Raw genomic sequence first — 26,274 nt, 5'->3', positions numbered from 1 at the left:
GAAAGGGGACGGGGCTGAGAAGCAAAGACAGACCGAGGGAGAAGTGGAAAGAGTGAGGAAGTCCCAGAGACAGATGTCGCACTCGCTTGCCTCGGCAGATTGATGGCTTCTGGCCCGGTTCCACGCCAGGCTTTGACCCCTCTGTCCTCTGCTGTAATTTATAGGCTGCGTTTTGCCAGATTTAAGCACTACTCTGTGGCCATCATGGCTCGAGAAAGGACAATGACCTTCCTGGGATGGGAGCAGAGTTAGACCCCTGCAGCTCCAGCCAACCCGGGGGTAAACAAGCAAGTGCCCTCTGTATCAAATGGATCTTTGACAACGTGTTAATCGGACAGGGTTTACTGTATGTTTGTCAATCTATCTTTTCAGTGCGTGTCGATTGGCTCCTGAACTCCCCTTACATATTGCAATATGGTAATGAGACTCTGCAGGAGTAGGAGGCTTTCATGTGTCTGTTTGTTAGCATCCTTTAGGAAGAACTTCTGGCCCGGTGTTCATCAAACCTGGCAAAGGGCTGCAGGATTAACTCATTTAGAATACACTTTTGGTGCATTTAAAGTTTACCTTAACTCGAAGGAACAGCCTGGTTTCTTATTGATTGATTAGCTCCGCCTTCATAAATCAGGTACTCATTTAGCTAAGATTGCTGGCACACATGAAATGAAAATCACATCATGGGTTTGCACTGTGGTTTCTTGTAAAGCAAATGTGGCCCAGTGTGTACGCGGAGTGTGGCTTCTAGTAGACTCACGTGGCTGGCTGGCCCGGGGCTCAGCTGGGCTTGTGCGTGTCCATTCAGAGCGGTACCTCAATGCACAAATCAGCCCCGGGAACGATCTGGACAGAAAGCCTTCAGCAAATTATTACAGATTTGCAATTTAATGGCTTCTGAGGTCTCTCCCAGCCCCACACAGGTTCCCATTGAGACCGAGCCCATTAGTTTGGTCCTTTAATCACAGAACAGGAGATGGGAATCCTGGCCCAACCTATACATACCCGCTTCACTTGGTGTGGAATGATTTCAGGGGTTTGTAGATAGACACAGAGAAGGCTGTGCGTGCGCTCAGGCTCGTGTGTGAGTGTGTTAGCATTGGCTTGTTGATAAGCTTTGCTTTCCCTGGAGAGTGTGTGCAGGTGTATGTGATTGTGTGTGTGTGAAAGAGAAAAACCTGTTCCTCCATGGATCATTTATCAATACCACGAGGACTCGCTGGGCAGTAGCAATTAATTTGGCATCGAGTGGACCCGAAGCTAACAAAGTTCCAGTTTTCAATGCCATGTTCCAAAAAGTATTTTCATTAAAAGTGGTTTCAATTTAAGTAAAACATGAGCATGTTTTATCCTGCCACATTAAAGTTATTACTTTATCACACTAATCATCAAGAGAGAAAAATTGCAAAGTTAGTCATTTAGAGCTCAGCAAAGTTTCTGATTAAAAGCTCTGCTCTTAGGAATCACACTGTGTGTCCATGTGACTCCAGCACCTCAGCAGAGTGACCCATTATAGACTATCTTTACAGACCCGTCACTTAAACCTGTAAATAAAACATTTGCTTATTCTGTGAAGATTATCAGTAGATCTGAAGTTCCCATGTTTTAGTCCATTATGGATTTACACTGAACAAAAATATAAACACTTTTGTTTTTGCTCCCATTTTTCATGAGATGAACTCAAAGATCTAAAACATTTTCTATAATCACAAAATAACCATTTCTCTCAAATATTGTTCACAAATCTGAAAAAATCTGTGATAGTGAGCACTTCTCCTTTGCCGAGATAATCCATCCCACCTCACAGGTGTGGCATATCAAGATGCTGATTAGACAGCATGATTATTGCACAGGTGTGCCTTAGGCTGGCCACAATAAAAGGCCACTCTGAAACATGCAGTTTTGCTTTATTGGGGGGGTCTGGGGGGGTCCGAAAACCAGTCAGTATCTGGTGTGAGGGGTAGGATTAGGGGTAGGGTTAGGGTTAGGGTAATGTTGTGAATCGAGTGGCCCATGGTGGTGGTGGGTTATGGTATGGGCAGGCGTATGTTATGGACGACGAACACAGGCCACTCGATTCACAACATTACCCTAACCCTAACCCTACCCCTAACCCTAATCCTACCCCTCACACCAGATACTGACTGGTTTTCGGACCCCCCCAATAAAGCAAAACTGCACGTTTCAGAGTGGCCTTTTATTGTGGCCAGCCTAAGGCACACCTGTGCAATAATCATGCTGTCTAATCAGCATCTTGATATGCCACACCTGTGAGGTGGGATGGATTATCTCGGCAAAGGAGAAGTGCTCACTATCACAGATCTTTTCAGATTTATGAACAATATTTGAGAGAAATGGTTATTTTGTGTATAGAAAATGTTTTAGATCTTTGAGATCATCTCATGAAAAATGGGAGCAAAAACAAAAGTGTTGCGTTTATATTTTTGTTCAGTGTACAATACAACACATTTCATATTTCTACAGGCAAAACATTTATTTGATAAAATGACATCACTTTTTTTCGATGCTATTTGCAACAGTAATATGGTTGTCTCGCTTTTCAAAGTGTCTTTAAACAAGTATTTTCCCATGGCTATAGTTGGCCTGATTAATGTGCCATCGATGCAAAAATGTAAAAACTATCACTCCAATCTGCCTTTCAATGTCCCAATTTGTCCAAGAGCAAGCCAAGCTTTCTAAATGAACTGGATAATAGTGACTGCCAAAGGGGATGAATATATATAATTATCTGTGACTGGAGCCCCAACAAAGGGACTTTGAAATCAACTTTGCGTGCCAAAGGCTTCATTAGCCTGCCGACAACAAAATGTCTCCTTGACTGCAAAAAGACGCAGGTACCTGCAGAGCCATTATAAGCATGCAGTCGCGCAGCCTCCTGTAGCCCAAGCGCTATCTGTTTGGGATTAGAAGCTGCTTAATGCGCTAATGTTAATATGCTAATGTGTTAATGTGATGTTGGAATTATTAGGTGATTTAAGAAACGGCAGGCTGCTGTTTTGTTGGTCTAACGCATTGACACGTTATAAAGGCCTGATAACTGTGTTTACTTTGCATATGTAAATCCCTGGATGTCTTTCATGTGTCCTTCCTATAGCGACTAGTGGTCCATGTTAGCTTTGCAAACATCTTAATTGTGTTAAATGGAGGAAAAAGGGGGGAGATTAAAAGCCATTAATGTGTGTTGCGTGAGGGTGTACTATTCCCGGGACGGTGCTTTTGTTCGCTTTGGCAAAGCAGACGAGAGTTTCACCTTGAAACTCAATGCACACCAGAAACATTGTCATTGTGACGACCTAAAAGCTGCTGTCTCTCGCTCGTGCTGCTTCATCCACTGTCAGACTTGCTTTGCTTCGTCTTTGCCTTTCTTTGTGTGATCGCCTCTCTCCATCCGCCTTACTCTCTTTGTACGTCTCTCCCATTTTCTCTCATTCTATCTCTCGCTTGCTTTCCCCTTTGTAGCACTGGTTCTCTCCATCACTCCCTCTCTCTCTGTCTGTCTGTCTAAGCGTCAGATAAGCTCACTGGGGGAGACTTTAGAGGACTCTCCATCTGTGTATAAATAGCTCTGGATGAATTATTGAGGGACCTGGGGTTGCTAATAATCCCGCAGGACCCATCTGACAATGACACAGAAGATGGAGGGAAAACAATTACGCAGGCTTTCTCCTTCAGAAGACTGGGAATGGGTGTGGGGGGGACTCGCCGGCCTCTGGGAGCCTCCTCGCGGGGCCCAACATCTTGGCTAATAAACCCAATTAAGTCTCCGGAATCAATCGGAGCCCCGGGGGCGTCCTCTCTCTTCCTTCCCCGGACGCCGTGCAACAACAGGAAGTGTAATGATTCATGTTCCCCCTCCTGCATCTGGCTCGTCCTCTCATCTCCATCTTGCAGGTTGGCAAGGCGGACGGGACAGGACAGGATGTCCGCCGAGGCAGGATAATAGGACAGGGAGTGGAAAGGAGAAGAGAGGCGAGTAGAGTGGAGAGGAGAGGTGCACCGAGGAATATTAATGGGAGTGTTTATCCTGTAAGTGTTTTACCGGGGGGACGAGACATGGGACCACTCCCATGACAGAGTTAAAGCACTTTGTCTTCTTAGTGATACATGATTCATCTGTAGACGGCTTTTTGATTAATCGGCTTGGCCCGGTCCTCGTCTGACTGTTGACACAATATGCTCCTATCAACCTATCTATCAATCTTTGTCACCGTGTTTGCCGCTGCCAGTACACATAGCTACACAAGTAAAATGGTATTGTCTCTTTGCATGTTACTCATCAGTCTAATGATTCGGTGTCAGCAGATGCCAACCCTAATGCCAGACAGGAACTTTCCTGCAAAAACCCAATGTGACACTTTAACATTTTAACCTGATATCCCGAAAATCGAAAAAACAAAAGTACACATTAAAGCACTTTTTGAATCATATACTAGAAGAAGTGAACTGTGACGTCAACCATTGGTTTGTTTGCGGCTATATTTAACCCTCGAGTTTAGCAATTTTATTGAAATGTTTTTAACCAGAAGTGACACAAGTGTGAAGCAAAGTACACCTGAAAGCTGGACAAGACATTTGTAGGTAACTAACATTTTACAATATCCTTTGATTAACTGAAAACATCCCAGGAAAGGGTTAAACTTTGAGACGGAAACACATAGATGAACCAGACCAAACAACTCCGTAACATCAACCTGTCAATTACAAGGTAGACATACTCTAAACAAGTATTCTAAATGTAACCTTCAACTTGATTGAGAATATAATCTCATCCGAAAAAGGTTTATCGAGGCAATAAATAATTCAGAAGTAAAACAATGTTCTCATACATTTCTATAAAATGGAGATAAACAGGAAACTCTAGGATTAAAGTACACCTACTGACAATGTGTGTTATGTCCAGTCTTGCACACAAAAGTCCAGGCGTGCTTTGTGTGCACTTCTACTCCTGCGCTGGTTTATTGGCATTGGACATGTATCATGAGGTGCGAAACGACCAATGAAACGGCCTGAAAGTACTGCTAATTATATGATACTGGGCTGGTATGTCTTCTAAAGCCCTTGGCATACATAAGAGCAATCCAAATCACAGAGGAGATAAAGCCAGACGTTCAGCCTTAAAGTGCTGTGTCGTCTGGTTTCAGAGGAGCGAATTAGAATCCCACGATGGGCTCAACTGTGTTTCTGAGGGTTTTCCACCCAAGTTCCCAAATGAAAGACTGAACTGTTAGTGGGCATGACAATGCTCAAACAAGTCCATCTGTTATCAGTCGTACGGTGTTGTATTAGTCATCCTCAATCAATTTCCCAAAGTGCCCAACCTGGTACATATCGACTCAGACTTTTGGTTCATCTAACGAGTCCGTGTTTAATAATTCATAACGTGAAAAGCTAAATTTGGGTCTCCCAAATATTTCCGGACAAAATGGCTGAGGTAGAATAAAAGGGCGTCTGCCTGGATGTTGGGGACAGCTCATAATGTTTGGTGTGTGTGTGTGTGTGTGTGTGTGTGTGTGTGTGTGTGTGTGTGTGTGTGTGTGTGTGTGTGTGTGTGTGTGTGTGTGTGTGTGTGTGTGTGTGTGTGTGTGTGTGTGCGTGCGTGCGTGCGTGCGTGCGTGCGTGCGTGCGTGCGTGCGTGTGTGTGTGTGTGTGTGTGTGTGTGTGTGTGGTCTAGCATTACTATACTTGTGGGGACCTACATCTGTTTACATAGTCACGTGTGGGGACTGGCTTCCCTTATGGGGACAAATTGGAGGTCCCCATGAGGGGAATCATTAATTTTAGGGTGAAGACTTGGTTAGGATTAGGATTAGGATTAGGGTAAGGTTAAGGGTAAGGGTAAGGGTAAGGGTAAGGGTTAGGGTTAGGCATGTGTTGGTTATGGTTAAGGTTAGGATAAGTCTCCAGGAAATGCATGTAAGTCAATTTAATGTCCCCTGAAGTGATGTATCCATGGTGTGTGTGTGTGTGTGTGTGTGTGTGTGTGTGTGTGTGTGTGTGTGTGTGTGTGTGTGTGTGTGTGTGTGTGTGTGTGTGTGTGTGTGTGTGTGTGTGTGTGTGTGTGTGTGTGTGTGTGTGTGTGTGTGTGTGTGTGTGTGTGTGTGTGTGTTTAGCCATCGGAGCTTTTAACAAGTGTGTGTTAGCATTTTCTAATGTGATTCACTGTGAGTGTTGTTAGGGACGTTTTTTGTATTCTGTGGCACGAGAGTTGCAAGTCTGTTTATGTGTGTGGACAAGTGCGTGTGGATAAATGTGTGTGTGTTTTCTGTCCCGACCCTCAAGGGGCCGGTGCGGGGGGTAAGTGAGGGAGTTTGGTGCGTGGTGTGGGGGGGCGACACTGTCCTAATGATGCATTTTCTACACCATTGATTCAGTCGCTCTGCTCTCCAGTAAATCCCTCACATGCAACACATTAAAGCTGGCCCTTTTTCCTCCTTCGCCAATCGATTAGCTCAGCTTAGAGACGGCCACTCTGGGAAGCCGGGCGGGAGATGGGACTTGTTATCTTCAGGGACTCTCACACACACACAAATAACATTTAAAAGTACTAATTGTTTTTCACACCTTTGTGATGTCCTAAAACATGTAAATCTGTCTATGGTTGTAGTATGAAAGTGGATTGAAAGTTGCATGCAAACGCTATTAAAACTGTAATCTCTGGATTACACATGCATTTTAATACAAAGGTTGCCCACATCCAATTTAATTTGCTTTTGTTTGTTTTCTTTATAGCTTCCAAAAGGTATCTAGTGATGCGTGTAATTATTGAGTTTTTTTGTATTCCAACAACATTTATTCAGGGTATTCTTTTGCAGTAAAGTTAAACTACAACTCTCGCAACCGCACATTTTGCATGATGATTTAACAGTTTTGCAGAAAAGGCCCTGTTTTATTTGACACTCACCATTCAACCCTTACTCGGTATTCACTCATGATTTACTATAATAACTTTTTAATTGACAATCTTTATGCTCGTCTCAGAGATGAATGATGTTACTGCTGCAGCCGCTATTTTTCTAATTTACTTTGTACTGCACTGTTACATTTGGGGAAACTGGTGCAGATGTCCTGGAGTAGCCCCTTTCATCTATCATAACAGTCAATAACTTTCTGGTCTCTCTTTTCTTGCTCTCCACTTCCATAGTCATGTTGCTGCGTGTTTTCATATTACAGAGTCCTCTTGTTCCTCAGCCGAGAGAACTTAGGGATCTGCACATACAGTACTTGCCTATAGCTCAGACTGCCATTATAAATGAATACCTCCTCTTTCATAATACTGCCCCACTGCCTCACTCTGCTGAAATAATATCATACTCAAGACAAGCATTCATTACTCCTCGAAACATTCCCTGAATTTTTAAGGCCTTTTTTTTACAGAATGACAAAAAAAACCTTGATGTGGTCTCTGAACAGTAATTGACGTTCCTTTCGTGATTTTCCCCCCCGCCTGTTCACACAGGAACAGTAGCGTCCTTCTTGCTCATATTGTGGGCGTCAAAGTGCTTTTTTATTTCATCAGGGTTTACTGCCGCCAATTAAAGATTTTAAGATGATACAGGGGAGAAAGTCGTAGTGTTCCTCGAGACCTTCAGGCCGTGTGCCCTAAAATAGCCTCTATCCTCTGTCTCTTTGTTTCCATTGTGAGTAATGATCTTAGAGGCCAGCAAAGGTGAAGGGGATTGAGCGTCTGCTGCTCACTTTATTGCATTACTAACTTGCAGAACCGAAATGGTGAGGGCTTCTCTCAGGGTTTTTCTAATTTGATCCCAAATTCAGTCTCCAGATCTGATTCATCCAAAACATTTGAATATATATGAGTAAAGGATTATAAGCACACCTTTTCCAAAGACGTGTTCAACACATGGGCTGCGTCTCACTTCTCTTATTTTTCATTTCCTCGCTCCTCGGGCTCGGTATCACCGGAAGCTGATTTGTCTGCGCCATCTTGAGTACCGTCCCAGTGGCCTTATTTTTGCCGGAGGATCGAGGAGCGATAACGGAGGAGCGATAATCGAGGAACTACCAGACCATCCTCCGTTGAAATCCTCAAACACGCCCCCTTACTGTGTATCGCTCACTGATTGGACGATGCAGCGCATGCACTGATCTTGCTGCTGTCAGACGATCAGCTGTCTTCACAAACGGACGTCGCTTCACGTGACGCTCCGGAGGAAATGGCGTCCCATTGCTCTTAAAACTCATTTCCCTGCTTCTCGTGGTTTCCTTGCGTCTCTCCATGCTTCCCTGGTGGGAGGGACTAGTCGCAGGGAAACGACGCAAGTGAGGGACGCAAGGAATCCATTTAACCGAAGTGAGATGCAGCTATGGTTCATGATCTGTAGCAATGCCTTTTATTCCCAAAGTAGAATTTAAACTTTTTTCCATTTTACAGGGTTTGATTGTAACAATCAAAGAGGTCAGATTGTGTGTTTCTGATACAACCGTACAAGGGCATTCTTGATTCAGCAGCTCTCATAATACGACACTTATTAGTTGTCATGGTTTGCACTCAGTGGTACTCGTTTTCACCATATCACTCAAAGACTAAGGCTTTATACTGTATGCTATTTCTCTGAGCACAATGACTCTTTACTCTGACCCATTTAAAGAATGAATTGAAGAGTGTTATCTAAGCCTTAGCACTCATCCAGTCAGAACGCTCTTGTCTTAAGGTCAATCTTTTAAAAAGGAGAAAAAAAACATTCTTCTGTTTATTGAGCAAAGGCTGTCCTTGTTCAAACCTTTCAGGCGGAGATAAGTGCTAACATAACTGAGGTAGGGGGAAATGTGGAGATTTCTATTGACTGACTAAAATTGGACGGCCTCAAACAAAGTTTCATGCCAAAGTTTTTCGAGGCAGAGTTCCAGGGCTATGCAGCGTGGATCTTCAGCCGTGCCGTGGATAAAGCTTTTAAATGCTATTGACTCTTTCTAGGCTCTCACCAAGGTGTTCTGAAATATTTAAATGATCACTGGGAGTTTCTCCCCGTATTAGGCCGGGGATAAAAGTGAGATGGAGTGAGAGGAGAGACGTTTTTTATGTCAGCCTCTAAAAATCCCTGAATTAATAGGCACGAGAATAATGTGCAATAACATCGTCCCCGAGCTCTCAAGTCTTGGGTGGTTCAGGCACTGCATGCTGGTAAGAAGTCATTCATGTGTCCAGTAACGCTAAAAAGCGCTAATTCAGGAATACATTAGGAGTTTTACTTTTAATGCAATCTTAGTTACTTTCAAAGGAGAATTGTAAGATGGGAGCATCCGCCATCTGGGGCTAGACTCACCACTGAGGTCAGAGAGGTCATGGTCTCTGCTTGGGGGAATTGGTGGTTTTTATTAACCTTACATTTTGTAATTACATATAAAATACAAACGATGGAACTAAATACCAATGCCACCAATATAAATATGAATGTGCCTATGAGCAATATTAACATATCAACAATAGATCGCATTACTTCATATGCACAAGGAATCATTTATCACAAAGACTGAACCCCCATATCTATAGTGTTTTCTGTCTAAGGACAGAGGGTGTCGTTTTTCTCATACTGATATTCTGAACAATCTGTGTTGTTGTATTTGCTGCAAAGTGTCTCTACTGTAGGCTATTTTTATTATATGTACAGCACTTTGGCTCAACCAAAAATCGTTTATAAATGTGCTATATAAATAAAACTTGATTTGATTTTCATTACTATCTAGAATTTTTACTTTTGAAAAACTTTTTTAAAACGTATTAGTGCTGTTTCTGCAGAACATTACAAAAGATGACTCAAGATGACTATCACCAAACAGCTAGCAGTCAAAGTTAGCGAGTAGCTTCAGCATTTAAATGCTCAATAACCTAAACATGTCCCTCAGCAGAGATTAAAACATAACTGAATTGATTGCTAAAGTGTCTCTGTATCTGCTGGATGTATACAGTAAATAGTTTGCTTATACCTCCAAAGGGATAATACGTCTGTGTTGTGTTTACAGCTTGCTTTGCCGCCCCAAGTGACCAATACGTTTCAAACAAATCAGCGGAAAAAACCTGGTTGCGTCATATTGTCCAAATGTTATTCTTTTCAACCTATGCTAAAATATCTGACATATGTCTTCATTGCAATATGGCAGTTATTCATGTAAGTAAAAAAACAACCAGGCATTTTTTTTATTTTCAGTGAAATCACAATGTTGGATTTTAAATATATTGCTCTCAAAAAGTAAACTTCAAAACCAAATATCCTTTCTGTAGATATGAAAATGTACTTTCCCAAAAGTCAACTTGTTGTGAAACTCAGCAAAGACAGCTCATCATGTTTCCCATAGTTACCAAGGTCAAAGCTCCATGTGGTCCAGCACAGCTGCCGTTTAAATGAGGCCTGGTGACAGTTGGTGGAGATTTCACCACTGAAGCCGGTGTCTTTTCTTCTTTCCCCACCAGCAAGTAGTCACCATTCCCTTGCTGCTTTCTTTCATCTCTTCTCCTTTTCTTCTCCATATTCCTCTCTCTCTCTGTCTCTCACTCTCTTACTGTTTCTCTCTCTCTGTGGGTGTGTGTCCCTTTAGGGTGTCTGCTGCGGTTGAGATAAGAAGCGAGTGTAGGACACAGGGGGATGGTGTTCACAGAGGCTAGGTGATCTTATCTCCTCTCCCTCCCTCCTGCCTCTCTTACCGAGCATCCCTCGCTCTTCTTCTTTTTCCTCTCCGCTGTTTTCCTCCCCCGTCTTTCTTTTTGCTCCCTTGCCCTTCTTTCTCTCTTCCCCCATCTCTCTTCTCTCCTCCCGTCTCACACACACACATTCTCTTAGATCCCCTCTGCGCTGCTGTTGATTTGAATTTGAAGTGATGGGAAACTAAATTGGCAGCATTGACAGCAGAAACAAACAGCTTATCTCTCTCTCCTGGGCCAATATGGGTCTTAGTCAGATACCAGAGCCGCTGCCAGCATCTGACTTGTGACAATGATGATAAATTGAACGTTTGTTGACTGTCACTTTTCATGTGTGTGTGTGTGTGTGTGTGTGTGTGTGTGTGTGTGTGTGTGTGTGTGTGTGTGTGTGTGTGTGTGTGTGTGTGTGTGTGTGTGTGGTGTGTGTGTGTGTGTGTGTGTGTGTGTGTGTGTGTGTGTGTGTGTGTGTGTGTGTGTGTGTGTGTGTGTGTGTGTGTGTGTGTGTGTGTGTGTGTGTGTTTACGTGTGCATGTGTGATTGCCCATACACGTGTGTGTATACAGAGGTGGAGGATAAATAAATAGAAGTACAACACTCAAGCAGAACTTTGAGATACTTTACTTTTTACTTTTAGTTTTATACTACCTTTTATTTAAACTATACTTTGACGTATTTGCAAACTATAGTTTCTCGGAGTATGGAGTGTGATGCATTGCTATATATTGCCATGGGATCCATAGTAAGATGGTTTATTTAAAATAAAAATGAAACTGGGTCAAATGAATATGTGTAAAGTTAGAGAGATGTGTAACAAATCATTTGTACTGTGACTTGCTTCTCGGGGCCTGTACCAATAAGACCAACCAATCGTTTGTATTTGTTGCATTTCAAAGGCAGTTCAAAACCATAGTTTTTCCTCGTCTCTTGATTGGCGGATCGCAACCCAACTTTAAAGGCACAATGCCACCTACTGTATTAGCATGTACAGTAGATGCTGTGCTTTTCAAGTCAGTTCAAACATTAGGCTTTGTATTGCCAATATATGTATCGGTAATGATTTCAACATGGGGATAATAGATTATAATATAATTGTCCCATCAATATATATTGTGCTACATCAGAATCCCTGGATTAACCTAAAGAGTTAGAATAATATATATATACTTTAACATTAAATGCTGGTAGTGCATTAGGAGTAATCAAATATATTATAACATTAACAGAAAGGGTTTACATTGTGACATTGTATTGCCAGATCTGAATACTTCCTATAATACTGAATACTGGATACTATGGGTGCCCGCGTTCCAAACATGCGAGATTGTGAGGCGTGCGCGTGTTTCCAGTGGGACCGCGCCGACATGTAGCGTTAACACGAGGCCCGGAGAGGACGAGGAGGAAGCCAAGCTGTCAGCGGCCAGCTCCCACTCCGCCTAATGAGAGAGAAGCCCGTTAATTATAAACACCAACAGGCGGAGCTCCCCAGTGTCCCGGCATCAGGACGACCCGGGGTTAAAGACGCATAGCCGAGAGGATGGGAGCCATGCTGCGTCTACATACACTGCGTGGCGCTGCCTTCAACAATAAATAGCCCCCAGTATGCAAAAAGAACAAAGCGACACACAAAGAGCTATAAGAGGAAGGGGCTTTCTTTAAACTGCACTGCGTTTGTGTTTCTTTGGGGGGGAGGGTTTATAAAGGGTGATAATCATCTGCTCAGCCCTTGATGTTCTCAGGCAAACTGTGATTCGTTTGTTGTATGGCAGCAGGGAACCGTTTGTCAGCGCCTGCATGATGACTTCTGTGATCCACCAAATGGAAAAAGAAAAAAAGTTGACCCAAAAGCCATTGCGTCAATGTGTGTTTTGTTCAGCTGTAATATTTATGTCGACCTCGTTGTTCACTTAAAGCACCCTTCAAATGCTCCGTATGTCTGCATATAAAATCACTGCGGAGGATTTTTTTTCTTTCACTAAAAATTAACTTAATTCAATTTAAATTATTTTGTTGGCTTTGAACAGCTGCATGCACAGCGAATATTTGCCTCAAATTGAATTGTGTCACTGCAGCCTATTGTGCAATTGTCTTCGTAAGTGTTTTATTAAACTGTCAAACACATGAATCATTAGCCTTGATCTGCAGATTGACAGTTTGTCAGCTCTCCGACAGTGGCGCGCGCCGCGCTGTCAACAGGGGGTGGCGAGGGAACGGTTTACACGTTCCCCACGGTTTCTTCTTCTTCTTCTTCTTCTTCTTCCTTGCCTCCTGCGTCTCCATCTTCCTTCCACCCCCACATGTCAGCCCAGGTGCTAACAAAACCGAGGATTGTGGGTAGTTTTGGAACACATGGAGCAGAGAGATGGATAAATGAAGGGTGGATGGGGAGTAGAGGGGGGTGAGAGAGAGAAGCTGTCAGGGAAATGTCTATCCCTGTCACAGCAGCCAGAAGAGTGCGATGGACAAATGGATAACTTCTATTTCAAACTGGCAGGGAAGAAGTTCACTTTGATTTGATGTGTTTTGTGGGCAGAATGGCGATCATGCAACAGAATCGTCACATCTCCGAAGCCGCACTTTTTCTTTGTCTCACTTTAATGTCTTTTTTGTTTTTTTGTTGAATGGGCATGGATTGTGTTTCTGTACAGAGGATGGTTCCGTTTGTTCAGCCGCTGAAAATACAGTACACTGTGCACAAACATGCGCAGGACACACAAACTCAAGTGAATACCCAGTGCGGCCATGTAGACAGAGTTTCAGTACAATGGCTGCAGGCGTGTGTGTGTGTGTGTGTGTGTGTGTGTGTGTGTGTGTGTGTGTGTGTGTGTGTGTGTGTGTGTGTGTGTGTGTGTGTGTGTGTGTGTGTGTGTGTGTGTGTGTGTGTGTGTGTGTGTGTGTGTGTGTGTGTGTGTGTGTGTGTGTGTGTGTGTGTGCGTGTGCGTGTGCGTGTGTGTGTTGTTTTTGGCTATTCGCTGATGATCGGTGCAGCCCCCTCCCCTGTCTACCTCTCCTTCTCTGTCCCCACTTCACATAACATAATCATCTCTCTCTTGCTGTATTTCAGGCTGTGCCTTCCTCACCTACTGTGCCAGAGAGTCGGCCCTGAAAGCCCAGAATGCATTGCACGAGCAGAAGACCCTGCCTGGGGTAAGTCACACACACAAAGAACGCCATGTCGACCCAGAAGCAAACCACTTTTTTAAACTAAACACATCTTAAATTCCCTCCCGCACACACAAACACAGATGCTCATTTTTAACATATAATGCCGTATAGTCATTTGGAATCAAAGGCTGTCTTCGCCATGCTTGTCATGTTCTGTTTATCACTGGCTGTGCACCAGACATGAGCACAGCCATCCTTTCTCTTCAATATCTGTCCTCTCCCTCAGCCGCTACCCCCCCCCCCCTGCCTTTCCCTGCCTCCCGCTCTCTTCACTTTGACAGTCACACACACAAACCCATAGGGAGAAACCACACACAGCATCGCATCATAGGCATACTATTTATAGTCCTTCCTCCAGTTTGTATAAATGAGTGTGTGCCTCTCCGTGTGTGCGTGCGCATGCATCCGCGTGTGTGGGCAAGTGTGTGAGAGATGGATGGAGATGGATGAAAAGCGGGTGAGCGGGTGGATGTAGGCTCTTTTGTGCATTTATGTGCACGCTCGGCAACATGAGTGTGAATCATGGATGTAGCCTACATCACGACAGCATATCTTCACAACAGATGTTCACATGCTGTGGATGTTACCACTCACATGTGTGCTAGTATGAGGGATGTTTGCCATTGTTGTAAAATGATAGATATCTAATTGTTTATGTGTGTGTGAGTCTCTGTATGTGTGGATGAAGGATTATATGCATTGTGAGCATTTTCTTTCATACAAACACGATCTAATGATTACATATTTGTGAGTGTGTGTCTAATACATTTCATTTAGTATATGCATGCACCTGAATGCATTTGCATCCACAGTCCTGTGAGTGTGCGTGCTCGTTGGCGTGCACGCCCGCCTGCGCATGTGTGTGTGCGTCTTAGGACGTTTTGATGCGTCTCTGTCAGACCTGGCTCGGTTTGCTCTGTTTTTTAATGACGCCTCCAGGGAAGCTGACAGTCGCCGTGTTGAGCGCACAGCCTTTGATGTGAGTGATTATGACATCACAGACGTGCAGCCGAGAAGAGCGGAGGAGTGGGGATCCGTGCTCTCAGTTTTTTCGTTCACTTCCCAGTGGCATATTATTCAGAAAGAAGGAGGGAGGGAGAGACAGAGGCACGCAGAGTGAGAGGAGGAGAGATTAAATATTTGGCCAAAACCAGAATGCGATTTTGTGTTCACTCAAAATGTGCTGCCGATTGATGTTTTGCCTTTGTTGCTATTGTGTGACACAGACATAGAGATATGGGCAGAAAGACAGTCTTCTTTTAAGCATTCAGTCTTTACATCTTTAAGGCAAGGAGACACACTTCACACACTACATAGAAATGCATCAACAACATTTAATCAGTCACTTGCGATCAACATTGCTTGAGAAGGAAATGCTAATTGACTTTGCCTTTGCCAGGGGAGGACAGTCTCAGGTTTGCATCGATGCTGAGCGTTAAGTAAACAAAGATAATGCCACAGGACAGACGGAGATGCTCAGCACACCCTGAAGCAGAGCGTGCAGAGGCAGACCAGGAGACTGTCTTGTGTTGCTGGTGGAAGTAAAGCCAGCAAAACAGAATAGATGAGTTCATTAGAAACAGAGCGCGGACTTGACCCTGGGAAAGGCAGTGGGACGTTTTATACTGTAGCAGACTACCTTCTCTCCCTCCTCCCATCTTCTATCAACCCCCCGCTCACAGGCAACACAACCAAACCCTGCAAATTAAATCTCCTTTTTCCCAGAAAGCCTCTTTCCCCTTCACTTCTAGCCCTGACGTGCTTTCTATCGTTGAAGTTGCTCCCCAACCCTTACATTTAAAAAGGGTTCTGCCCTCTTTCTTCTTTCACTGCCAGGTGAGCCGAGAGAAGAGGGGATGTGGCTTCCTAGAGGAAATGCCCTGTAAGCATGGCTGTGGGCTGTTGGTGTAGCTCAGACAAAGTACTAAGAGCTGGTGTGTGTGTGTGTGTGTGTGTGTGTGTGTGTGTGTGTGTGTGTGTGTGTGTGTGTGTGTGTGTGTGTGTGTGTGTGTGTGTGTGTGTGTGTGTGTGTGTGTGTGTGTGTGTGTGTGTGTGTGTGTGTGTGTGTGTGTGTGTGTGTGTGTGTGTGTGTGTGTGTGTGTGTGTGTGTGTGTGTGAGCAGGTGCAGCATCAGGAGAGACTTTGGGTAAACAAGCGACAAGCACAACATATTGACGTTAAATTGACACTGACATTGAACTATTCGTGAAAGCTGAATAATTGTTTCCCTCATTCCATTATAGTGCTACAAACTACAGGTACACAGGATTATGCTGATGGAGAAGAAGTTTCCGCTAACGTCATTAAATCAACTCCACTGACACAGAAAACACTGCATTGTTTGAGGACATTGGGGAGGTACGATTAAATTATAAAAAACACAGCTAATTCCCTAGAACAATGGATTGATTGTTGTAAAAGACCGCCCAAGCACAAATCAAGAAGCCCAGGGGAGCATGGAGCCACAAAGCCAGTGCATATATATATTATATACTATCCAAAAGTTACAAAAATAGTTCAGTAAAAAGGTGTGGATGTCCCAAACACAACACGTTTGCCCCTATCCCAATCAGTCTTCTAATGGTGAATATCTGCATATCAGATTTTTTTATTATATTTGTGTTTATTTCTCCGGCATAAAAAGGCTTCACATATTTTTTTAGAAATTGTGAGCCTTCATTGAAATGATAACAAATGCAATGACCTCTACCTCGGGGTTACTTTGATGTAACTGTAATATTTAAAATATCAAGTAAAACCTTTTTATAACTCCAGCATGAAAAACATGGAGCTTCAGCGTCAACCAAATGCAGTATCTTAGAGTTATTGTAAACCTCTGACGCCGTACAATATAAATCATTTATCTATTCCTCGAAATACACACAATTGTGAAAAACACAGCCACGATAGAGAATAAATGGAGAAGAGGTTTTTTTTGGAGAGAGTGTCTCGGGTCAGGCCTAAAATGGGGCGCGTCCCAAACGCCCAGCTCTGGCTGACATATTCGTAATCCCGCGCTCCAGTTTCAGACTCGCACTACAGCAAGAGGCATTAAAAAAGCCACTATTGATTCTGGCAAAAGTCCTCTCGAGTGGGAGGGTGTGTTTCTGTGCGCGCACGTGTGTGTGATTGTGTGCGTATGTGTGGGTCACAGGGTGGAGTTGCAGAGCTCCAGCTCGTGCAATGTGTGTAGAAACCACATGATACAAATACCCACCAGCAAATCCCCCCTCACACATAAATACTCTCACACGCATGAAAAGAAAGAAGAAAAGGAAAACAGATCTGGCATCCACTCAAACACACTGGGAGATTTACAGTAGGTAGTGCCTCAGCGTATGCCCCCACACGGTGCAAAAAAAGAGCATGCCCTCCTGGTTTATTGCAACGTGTTCAAACTTAAAATAATGCATAGAAGTACACACAAGCATCCACAGGTACACAACACACCACTGATACTCACAACACATGCTCCAAACCCCTCTCTTGTAACAGCGACACAACACTCCTCGTGAACACATCCATTCAACAACATGATACTCTGATGCTCACTGAAAGAAAGGGAGAGAGAGGGGAGAGAAATAGGGAGAAAGTAAAATAGGGAACAGGAGAGGGAGAGAGAAATACGGCGTCGATTGACTCGCACTGTAATAGTGAGCCAGATGAGAAAATATAGAACACTGTGAATCAATGCGTCATTTCAAGAGCGCTTCCACACACACACACACACACACACACACACACACACACACACACATCTATAATGGAGCACATATACACACAGGGTTTTCAGCCCGGGGGCAAACAAACAACAGAAAAGACGGAAAGCAAATGAATAGCAGGAGGGAGAGAAGAGGACGGGGTTGATGAAGGCCGGGTGGAGAGAGTGGGTGGATGGAGGGAGTGGGAGGAGAGGTATAGACGAGGTGCCTCAATACCGACTGATTTGTGTCTGTTTCTTTTTCACCCCTCCCTCCGTCTTTCAGTTGAGATAATGCCCGGCCAAGAAATCTATGGCATTGATTGGCTGCTGCGACCCAGTTTCATGGCAGCTTTTTCTCTATAAGTCGCCCTCACTTGGTCAATAACTGCCAGGCTCCACAGGTGAAGTGGGTGAAGGGGTGTTTGGGAAAGGGCGGGGTCGGTGGTCCTCCGTGATGATTAGTTCCCCCAAAGCATGCATGAGTACAGTAGCTCACGCCTTCTTGTAGATTTAGATTAGTGATGCAGTGGGCAGGAGGAATAGCTGCACGTCCACATGAATAATGCTGCGGGCCTGGAGCTAAAACACCTCCTCCTTCTCCCCAAGCCATCACCTCATCAACTATAGTAATCACCCTTATCCGAAAGAAAACCGGTCGCCACATAATGCGCACCAATTATTGGATCTGCTGCCATTGACAGAATCATCCAGTAATGCACAAGCAAATGTTAGCTCAAAAAGACACACAGCATCAATACGGATATTTGCTTCTCAAAATAATAGATTTCTGTAAACTCATAGACCTAATGAGCAACATATTCCAGTCTGACTATCGACGCAGAGAAAAAGCAGCAGGCACTGGCAGTAGTCAGTGTAACAAAAGGCTAAACAGTATCCAGTGGCCGCCCAAAGCAAAGCTTTTAAGTGAGGCGGTGTGCAGCCTGAATCTGGCAGGTCATGAGCCTGCAATAAAAATTCAAATGAGTCTCTCCAACAGACGGTACAAAGGCAAAGAGACTTCCTGAAAGTATTCTTTGTCATAAAGTCAGAGTTAAACACAGATTATACTGTTTCTCGGTAAACAAATCAAAGGTAATTAAATATTCTAACAGCCCACTTAGAGTCCCTAGGTTTTATTAGATCACATGCACTATATGGTCCCGCCTACACGTTTTACTTTTGATTGAGACTGATTTTTGTGGTGTGGGTTAGGCCCCTTGGATTCATTTAATTCTACAACAATGGGATCCCATCTTTGTTAATTGCCAATATCAAAAAAAAACTTGACTGGCATGAGCAGAGCCCGAACCTCATCCGAACACCTTTGCCAATGTCAAACTTCAAGGGCCAATTTCACTAATGCCATTAAGGCAGAACAGGAGCTGTGAGCAAAATCTTATTACATTACATTTGACTTCACTTGTTAGACGCTTTTATCCAAAGCGACTTACATACTCAATGCTGTGGACAATCCCCACAGGAGCAATTCGGGGTGAAGTGTCTGGCCCAGGGACACAACGACATGCTGACTGCAGTGGGGTTTGAACCTCTGATCCCAACACCAAGGCTCTATCCACTGCGCCACACTTCTCCCCAAAAACAGTCCAGAATAATGAAGGCAAAGCAGCTGATTAAAGCCCATTGAATTGTGTTGATTGATTGAATGTTTGACACCCTTCCTGCATGTATGCGTGGTCTGTCACTATAACCCCTAGGAAGTGCACGGTGGAACAGTATCTGAAACCCAACAGCACAGAACCCAACATTCAAAAAGTACCTATTTTAAAGGTCCCATTTGTATAAGAGAAATGCTCAAAGTAGAAGTCAAACCATCATATTTGGGATGTGTTCAGGTGTCCACATGCTTTTGGCCAGATAGTGCAGTTTTGGTAAAAAGCCCTTAAAGGGTGAAGCTTGAATGGTGCCATAATTGTAATAAAGATCATTACAAGCCTACACACCATCTTTTGTCATATAAAGTGTGAATGCTGCTATTATCATTGGGCTCCGGGCCTGATGTTACAACCTCCCGTTGCCAAGTGGAGTTTGAGCAGATTGTACAAACGAGAGAAATCATCTGTCTGGAGGCAGCACTTCACTTTAGTCCAATAATCCCACTCATTTCTGAAGTGGTGCATGCTCCCCGCTGGGCCAAAGGACCGATGATCCATATGGAAATGAAAGTGAAATGATGCACCTTTTTATACAATCGAGCCAATTTCAAGTGCACGCAATGTCAGCAGTAGCAGTAACCCAGTTTTTAATCTTACCATTTTATCATTTTAAAGAAGAGTTAGGGGTTTTGGACAGCACTCCCGTGTGTAACTATCAAACAATGAGAGCAAGATGTCCCATTATCACTCAAGTCTTGTATTACAGCTTATTATCATTTTAAATACCAAATACTCTCCCCTTTTAAATACATTTATTACAAATAGCTACTGACAGAAATATGGAGATCTCAGCCAGCAGACCTTAAAAAGTGTGGCGTGCTTTCTGTAGGAATGGATTGAGCAGTCTGAGCAATTCAAAACACCTCTGGTAAGTGCCATTATTGGGTGATCCAAATGATTTTGTACTCGCTCTAAAAGCATGTCCCCATTTCAAATATTTCTAAGGTGCCATAGCACTTTTCAGCATCTCAATCTATCGCCGGCTCAGGCTATTGTCACAGTCTGAAATCAACTTGTCCTTTCCTTGAGTTTGTATTGATCCAAAGAAAAAGCAAAGCCTCACAGCGCACCAGTGAGTCTCCATCGTCTCCAGCCTGCTCCACTGAGCATTTGCACGTGTTAATGTCACCTCTGGCACTTTAGAACTCCTCCATGTACTCACCAGAATGGAAAGTGGCACAAAGAAAGTATAGAACAGATGGTTCACTTTAAGGTAAAAAATAAAGTAAGAAAGTTTCACTCAAACTTCTATGTGATGCCCCCACTATTGTTTCAATGCATGATTGAGCTTGTTCTAAAAAGCTCCACGTCGGTATTGATATAAACCTGGCAGTGGGTACGGCTGTCACAAGAGAGAGAGCCGGAGGACGGGCGGCTGCAGCTGGATTTATTCCGTAGGAAAAAAACGTTAATAGCATTTGAACCAGTGCGCTTCAGCCCTGGCCGTGCGTCTATTACATAGATGTAAGTATCTCCATAAGCTGGTTGGGATAGCCATCGTCAAAGTTTGAGCTCCTTCTGCTCTATTGAGTCCGCTTGAATCCGGCTGCTTTGAAACATCCTGCCAGTTCGGAGATGGATTCCCGAATAGTTGTCTGTCACACTGCTGTATCTCCTTGTTCATGCTCCTTAGCCCCCCCGCAGCGTACATTACAGTATGTCTTTCCACAACACTAAGTGCAGTGAAGTATTTACTGTAGCCTCTTCAGTTAATTTACCTTGCACATTAAATGTCGAGGAGCAGATACGTCTTAACAATAAAGAGCAATAAATCCGTCACACTTACAACATAATGTATCTATTAGAGTGGTGTTTTATAGATCATCAGAGAATATGATGGTCAATACTGCATAGCTTCTCTTCTGTCTTCTGTCGTGCTTTACGCGGCTTGATAACTTGGCTTTACTCCCTCAGCTGTGAGTGCGGGAAAAGGCTGAATCACATTCCTCATTCAGTGGATTCCATTTGTCCTCGGGCTTTACAGGACTCTGGCAGATTTTATCGTGCAGCATGAAGCCCGCCATGCTCTCATCTCTCTGTATTCGTCTTAAGGTCCTTCTGTGAGCTTCACTCGACCAACTGCTGGTGTGAAATTAAAGTTCAGTGAGAATATTTGGCTTTAAGCCTTTTGGTTTAATTAGAAGTCTCTTCAAGATGCTTTATTGAATCAATGAACATTAGGTATCGCTTTCGTTTCAACATGGCTTACATAGAAGTTCTCAGGTTACAAACTCAGTGTCCATTTGCTTTCGAGAATGTCATAGTGTTGTATATGAAGAGCTACTTTGGTGTAGGGCTGGATAACAAATGAATTATTTCACAATGGGAAAAATCACAAGCCCAGTTTGAACAAGGGCCTTTATAATGAGAACAACTAAAAGAAAAAGTGTTGTGTCAGTTCAAAGCTAAGGGCAATTATCATGCAATGCTTGTTGTGATGCTTTCTCCGTCTGCTTTCATCACCATCCTTGCAGACAATATTCAAGGACGGTAAAAGTGGTTACAGAAGAGCTAACGGTGATTTCATTGATTTGGTGCTTATTAGTCACAGTACTGAAACCGTTTTTAAACTAAAACCTACTGGTATATATTGTTTTTCGCCTCAATAAAAGTTATTATAGGGCAGAAAAAGAACCCCAACGTTTTCACAAAAAGATGTAGCTTCTCTGTGAGTACCATTCTCTCGCTCAATAGTAATGCTCCACAAGAAACCAAAACCCATTTTACTCTGTGACCTTCCCCGCCTCACCTTCACTGTTGGAATATTTAATAAAGCAGTTTCAATTTCTTCGTTTGGCCATCTCATCCGATAAGTTCGAAAGAGTGGGAAGTGGCTCTCAGAAATCTTGTTCCATACCGCGCCGGAGCAGCTGGCGAGCCGGTAGCTGGCAGATGTGATAATGACACGACGCACCAGCTGAGGCCGGATAGCGGGCCACGACTCAGACAGCTTTTAATAATTGATGGCAGCCAAAGCCCCGGATTGGCCAGTAATTGCATTACAGGTCACTTCTCAATAGCAATTTGTGAAAGTTGTGGTGATGTGTGCCGGGTGGCGATCAATAGGCACTGTCCAGAGATGCACTCTTTGCCTCCCTCTCTGTCTCTCTTTCTCTTTTCCTGTTCATATGAAGGAACTATCTAGTGTTCTTTCAGTGTTGGGCAGAAACAGCTGTCCACTGTACTGTCGAGAGACTATTACTCCACAGATCAAAACACCAGCTTAGTCACTGTGAGAATCTGATATTCCCATAAACCTCTACATCTTTTTCATTAAAAGTGTCCGACATCATATCCTAGCAGCTGTAGGAGCACTTCATCTAAAGGTCTACTCCACTGATTTAGCAACACACCGTTATTACATTGTCAGACCCACATTTTAAATAAAAATGCAAGCTTTGCTCTTTCTTATCTAAACCTGACACATTTTAATCTTAAATCTGTGTCACTGAGTTCAACTCTGGCGAAGCTCGTTAAGCAAAGTCGCAGCGTCAAACAAAAGCAAAGACTTTTGTGTAACTAACCCAGGCGCTAATCAAATATACCATGTTGTTACTGCGTTGCCTATTTCTCGCCTCAGCCTAGAGTTTGGGATTCAGGCATTTGCGAAGGCGCCATTTGTGTTTGGATTTAAGCTCTGGGACAAAAAGAAGACATCGAGTCTTACAAATACATTCGCCTGACACAAACTCAGGATATTTGGTCCCGTCCTTATCCCGTCTCTTGTTTGTCTCACAACTTTGTATAAGGGGAACACTAAACAACTGTAGTGCTCCTTTAACATAACAACATGTAAAATACATGTCTGAGTCATATGTAAGTGAAAGACAGCCTCTGGTTAAAGATTTTACGACAGCTCAAATTCAGCCTCGTCACAAAGCACAGAGTACTTTACTTCCCAGTGCAGACTCTGAGCTCTCTGCCCCCTCTGGCTCCCCGGCTGCACTCATTCTCATACAAGTTATTTGCTGTTCCAGCCACAGACTCCCCCTGACACACACACACACACACACACACACACACACACACACACCAGACACACACACACACACACACAGTCTACGTTCCTTCTCTTTCTCTTTTCTTGCTCCCATTGTTGATTTCTCACCCGCTTTGACATGTAAACTATCACTGTGTCCTCTCGTTACATCTGGTGTTCATTCTTTCTCCCTCTCTGTGTGGCTCTCTTTCTCCCTTTCTTTCTGTCTCCCTCATCCTTTAACCACCCCCCCCCCCCCCCACACACACACACACTGCTCCCTCTGCTTTGGCATGGAGAGTAGGAGAGGAGAGAAGAGTGGAGGAGACAGTAGATTTTGCATGCTCTAAATACAGCCTCTACGTGTGTGGGGTGCTGTCATCAAAAGAGAGAAGAGACACGGGATGGTTCTCTTTCTCTGTGTGTGTGTGTGTGTGTGTGTGTGTGTGTGTGTGTGTGTGTGTGTGTGTGTGTGTGTGTGTGTGTGTGTGTGTGTGTGTGTGTGTGTGTGTGTGTGTGTGTGTGTGTGTGTGTGTGTGTGTGTGTGTGTGTGTGTGTGTGTGTGTGTGTGTGTGTGTGTGTGTGTGTGTGTGTGTGTGTGTGTGTGTGACGGTGTGCATTCATTTCAGCTTAAATCAAAGATGCTCCCTCATCCATCTCTCTGTCTTCCCCTCTCTTTCTCTTCGTCTCTCTCCCTCCCTCTGTCACTCTCTAATCCACCTTTTAGCATCATTTTGTCCGCATCGCTTTCTTTTTTAGTTTGTGCCTTCATGCTCTGCCTTTAGCTTCGCTGTCTGTTTTGGTGTGTCTCACCTCTCTTGCATGTGCTTGGCGGGGTGTGACAGCATTGAGAAGTCACCAAAGAGGTAAATGATGATAGGCCATCCATCATGCTTTATGGACTCTGTGTGGTGCTGCCGTGGAGAGTGGCTGCACAGTGCAGTAACTCAGTACACTCTGTCCCTCCATATAACCTGGCAGGGGCTCTGCCGCTCGCCTGGCCTCTGCTGGGTGAGTGTGTGTGTGTGTGTGTGTGTGTGTGTGTGTGTGTGTGTGTGTGTGTGTGTGTGTGTGTGTGTGTGTGTGTGTGTGTGTGTGTGTGTGTGTGTGTGTGTGTGTGTGTGTGTGTGTGTGTGTGTGTGTGTGTGTGTGTGTGTGTGTGTGTGTGTGTGTGTGTGTGTGTGTGTGTGTGTGTGTGTGTGTGTGACACAGGAGGAGTGTTGGTCTGACTCATCCACTTAAGTGTTTCTCTGTGCGTGCGTGCTTTTATTGTGGCCTGATATGCCACCGCTGGGAGCATCAACTCTGACCAGCAGCAGTAAGATGTTCTCTGAGTGTGTGTGTGTCGAGGTTCAGATTATTGAAGTATGCCCTTTATAGAATACATTTGTCATTGGGCATCTGAGGTGGTTCAAATAGAAACATCAACTTTAGTGGCACATTTTGATCTCATCCAAGAATGTCATGACTAATTCATAAGAACATGCAGAGATGAGGAAAGATTGAAAGGAACAATCTGAAAGATCTGAACTAGTTTCAACTTCATTTTCCAGTTTTTGAAGCGGCATCTTTCTCGATAAGTCCCTAAAATGAAAAAAGTAGCATTGTATTTCCTTGCTAAGATTTAACGGAGGCCCTTTCTAGTTGCATAGCAGATTGCCGGGACACTGACAAGAAACCCACATTCAAATAAGCGGATTGGTTGATGTGGCTAACTCACACTGCTAACGCCGTTAGCTTTAAAAGAACAAAAGCCATGAATGTTGGCGCCTATTTCCTCACAGTGTGTGTGTGTTAAGATGAGACCGATCACTCTCTCCGCACACATGTAGCATGTGAGTGAAGAAAGAATCGGAGCCGGGTCTTTACTAGAGCGAACTAACGCTTTTCACACGGCAACAACTGTCCAAGCTGGGGTACAACCATCTGAAATCTTGACATCCTTCTCAGTCTCTCATAGCCTCTATGTTTTCCTTGTATATCCATCTCTCCTCTCTCTGTCCTTCTCTCACAACCCCTCCCTTTCACACTCTTCTTTTGTCACCTTTCCACATGGAAGAACAATTGTTCTGACGGAGTTCACTGTGTGTGTTTGTCTCTCTCTGCTCCCACACCTCCTCTCCTCGCTACCTCTCTCTTAGATCCAGAGGGAATCACACTGTCTGAACCAAATGTGCCACAAACTTGTCAGATGATGTTTGTTTTCCAGTCCCCTTCCCGCACCTCTTTTTCAGGGCTCGTGTGTGTTTTAACTCTGTCTACATATTTGACAAAGTGCTGTGACATGCGCCGCACTCAGTCAACAGAGGAACATTTTGCAGCGTCATTATTTAAATCTGCAGAGGGGGGGAAAGAGCGGCGGCCAGACTGAGTCACAAGGTTTGTGTGATGAAGGTTGGTAAGTTCAGGAAGCTTGATAGCTTATTTGCGAAGGCTGTGAGTAAACAACCTTTCTAGAGGCTCCCTAGGAACTTTAAATAAAGGACATTTTGCTGAGGTGTTTAAGGGACTGAACAGCTGCATTCTTGCCAGAAATCTACAGAGAAACAAAGTCTCTATCCAATCAACTCGAGCACACATACAACTTCTATTCACTGAAAACATGATTTGCCCTTTTAAAACAACTAGTATAGTATGCATGCTGTCTCAAAGAGATGTTCAACACCAGTGCGTTTAACTCGTAGGGCCCTCTGGAAGATAGTTTGGGTTAGTGGTCAAACTACAGTCATTTCATTCGACATTCAATCCAGCTGTTTAGTGCCGTTCATAGTCCTGTGTGTCCTAACTTAAGTAAGTAAGTAAAACTTTATTTATATAGCACCCTTCTCAACACGGATGTACAAAGTGCTTTACAGTACAGTACACAGGACACAATTCACAATACAACTATAAAATGTAGAATAAAAGGCATAAAACGGCAGCAGGTAATACATAGGATAAAACATACGACAAAACACCAATAATAAAAAAAAAAAAAAAAGAAGAAGAAAGCCACTAACTCACCTCCTCCGACGACCCAAAGGCCTGTCGGAAGAGGTAGGTCTTTAACCGCCCCTTAAAAATCTCTATTGAGGCCGAGGTTTTTATT

The 26,274-nt window shown here is 43.8% G+C and overlaps 1 protein-coding gene across 5 annotated transcripts in view; it reads left to right on the top strand.

Annotated features, from left to right (window-relative positions):
- The window catches only part of celf4 (CUGBP, Elav-like family member 4), an 82,686-nt gene that overhangs the window by 8,782 nt on the left and 47,630 nt on the right, over positions 1 to 26,274 (top strand). For all 5 annotated transcript variants that reach the window (XM_034083121.2, XM_034083120.2, XM_034083122.2 and 2 more), the window contains exon 2: positions 13,731 to 13,813. In XM_034083121.2, the coding sequence (XP_033939012.1) occupies positions 13,731 to 13,813 (83 nt within the window). The remainder of the gene's footprint in view (positions 1 to 13,730; positions 13,814 to 26,274) is intronic.

This window comes from Pseudochaenichthys georgianus, chromosome 5, assembly GCF_902827115.2.
Source record: "Pseudochaenichthys georgianus chromosome 5, fPseGeo1.2, whole genome shotgun sequence".
NCBI classification, from domain to species: domain Eukaryota; kingdom Metazoa; phylum Chordata; class Actinopteri; order Perciformes; family Channichthyidae; genus Pseudochaenichthys; species Pseudochaenichthys georgianus.
This window is presented reverse-complemented; position numbering and strand designations above follow the sequence as displayed.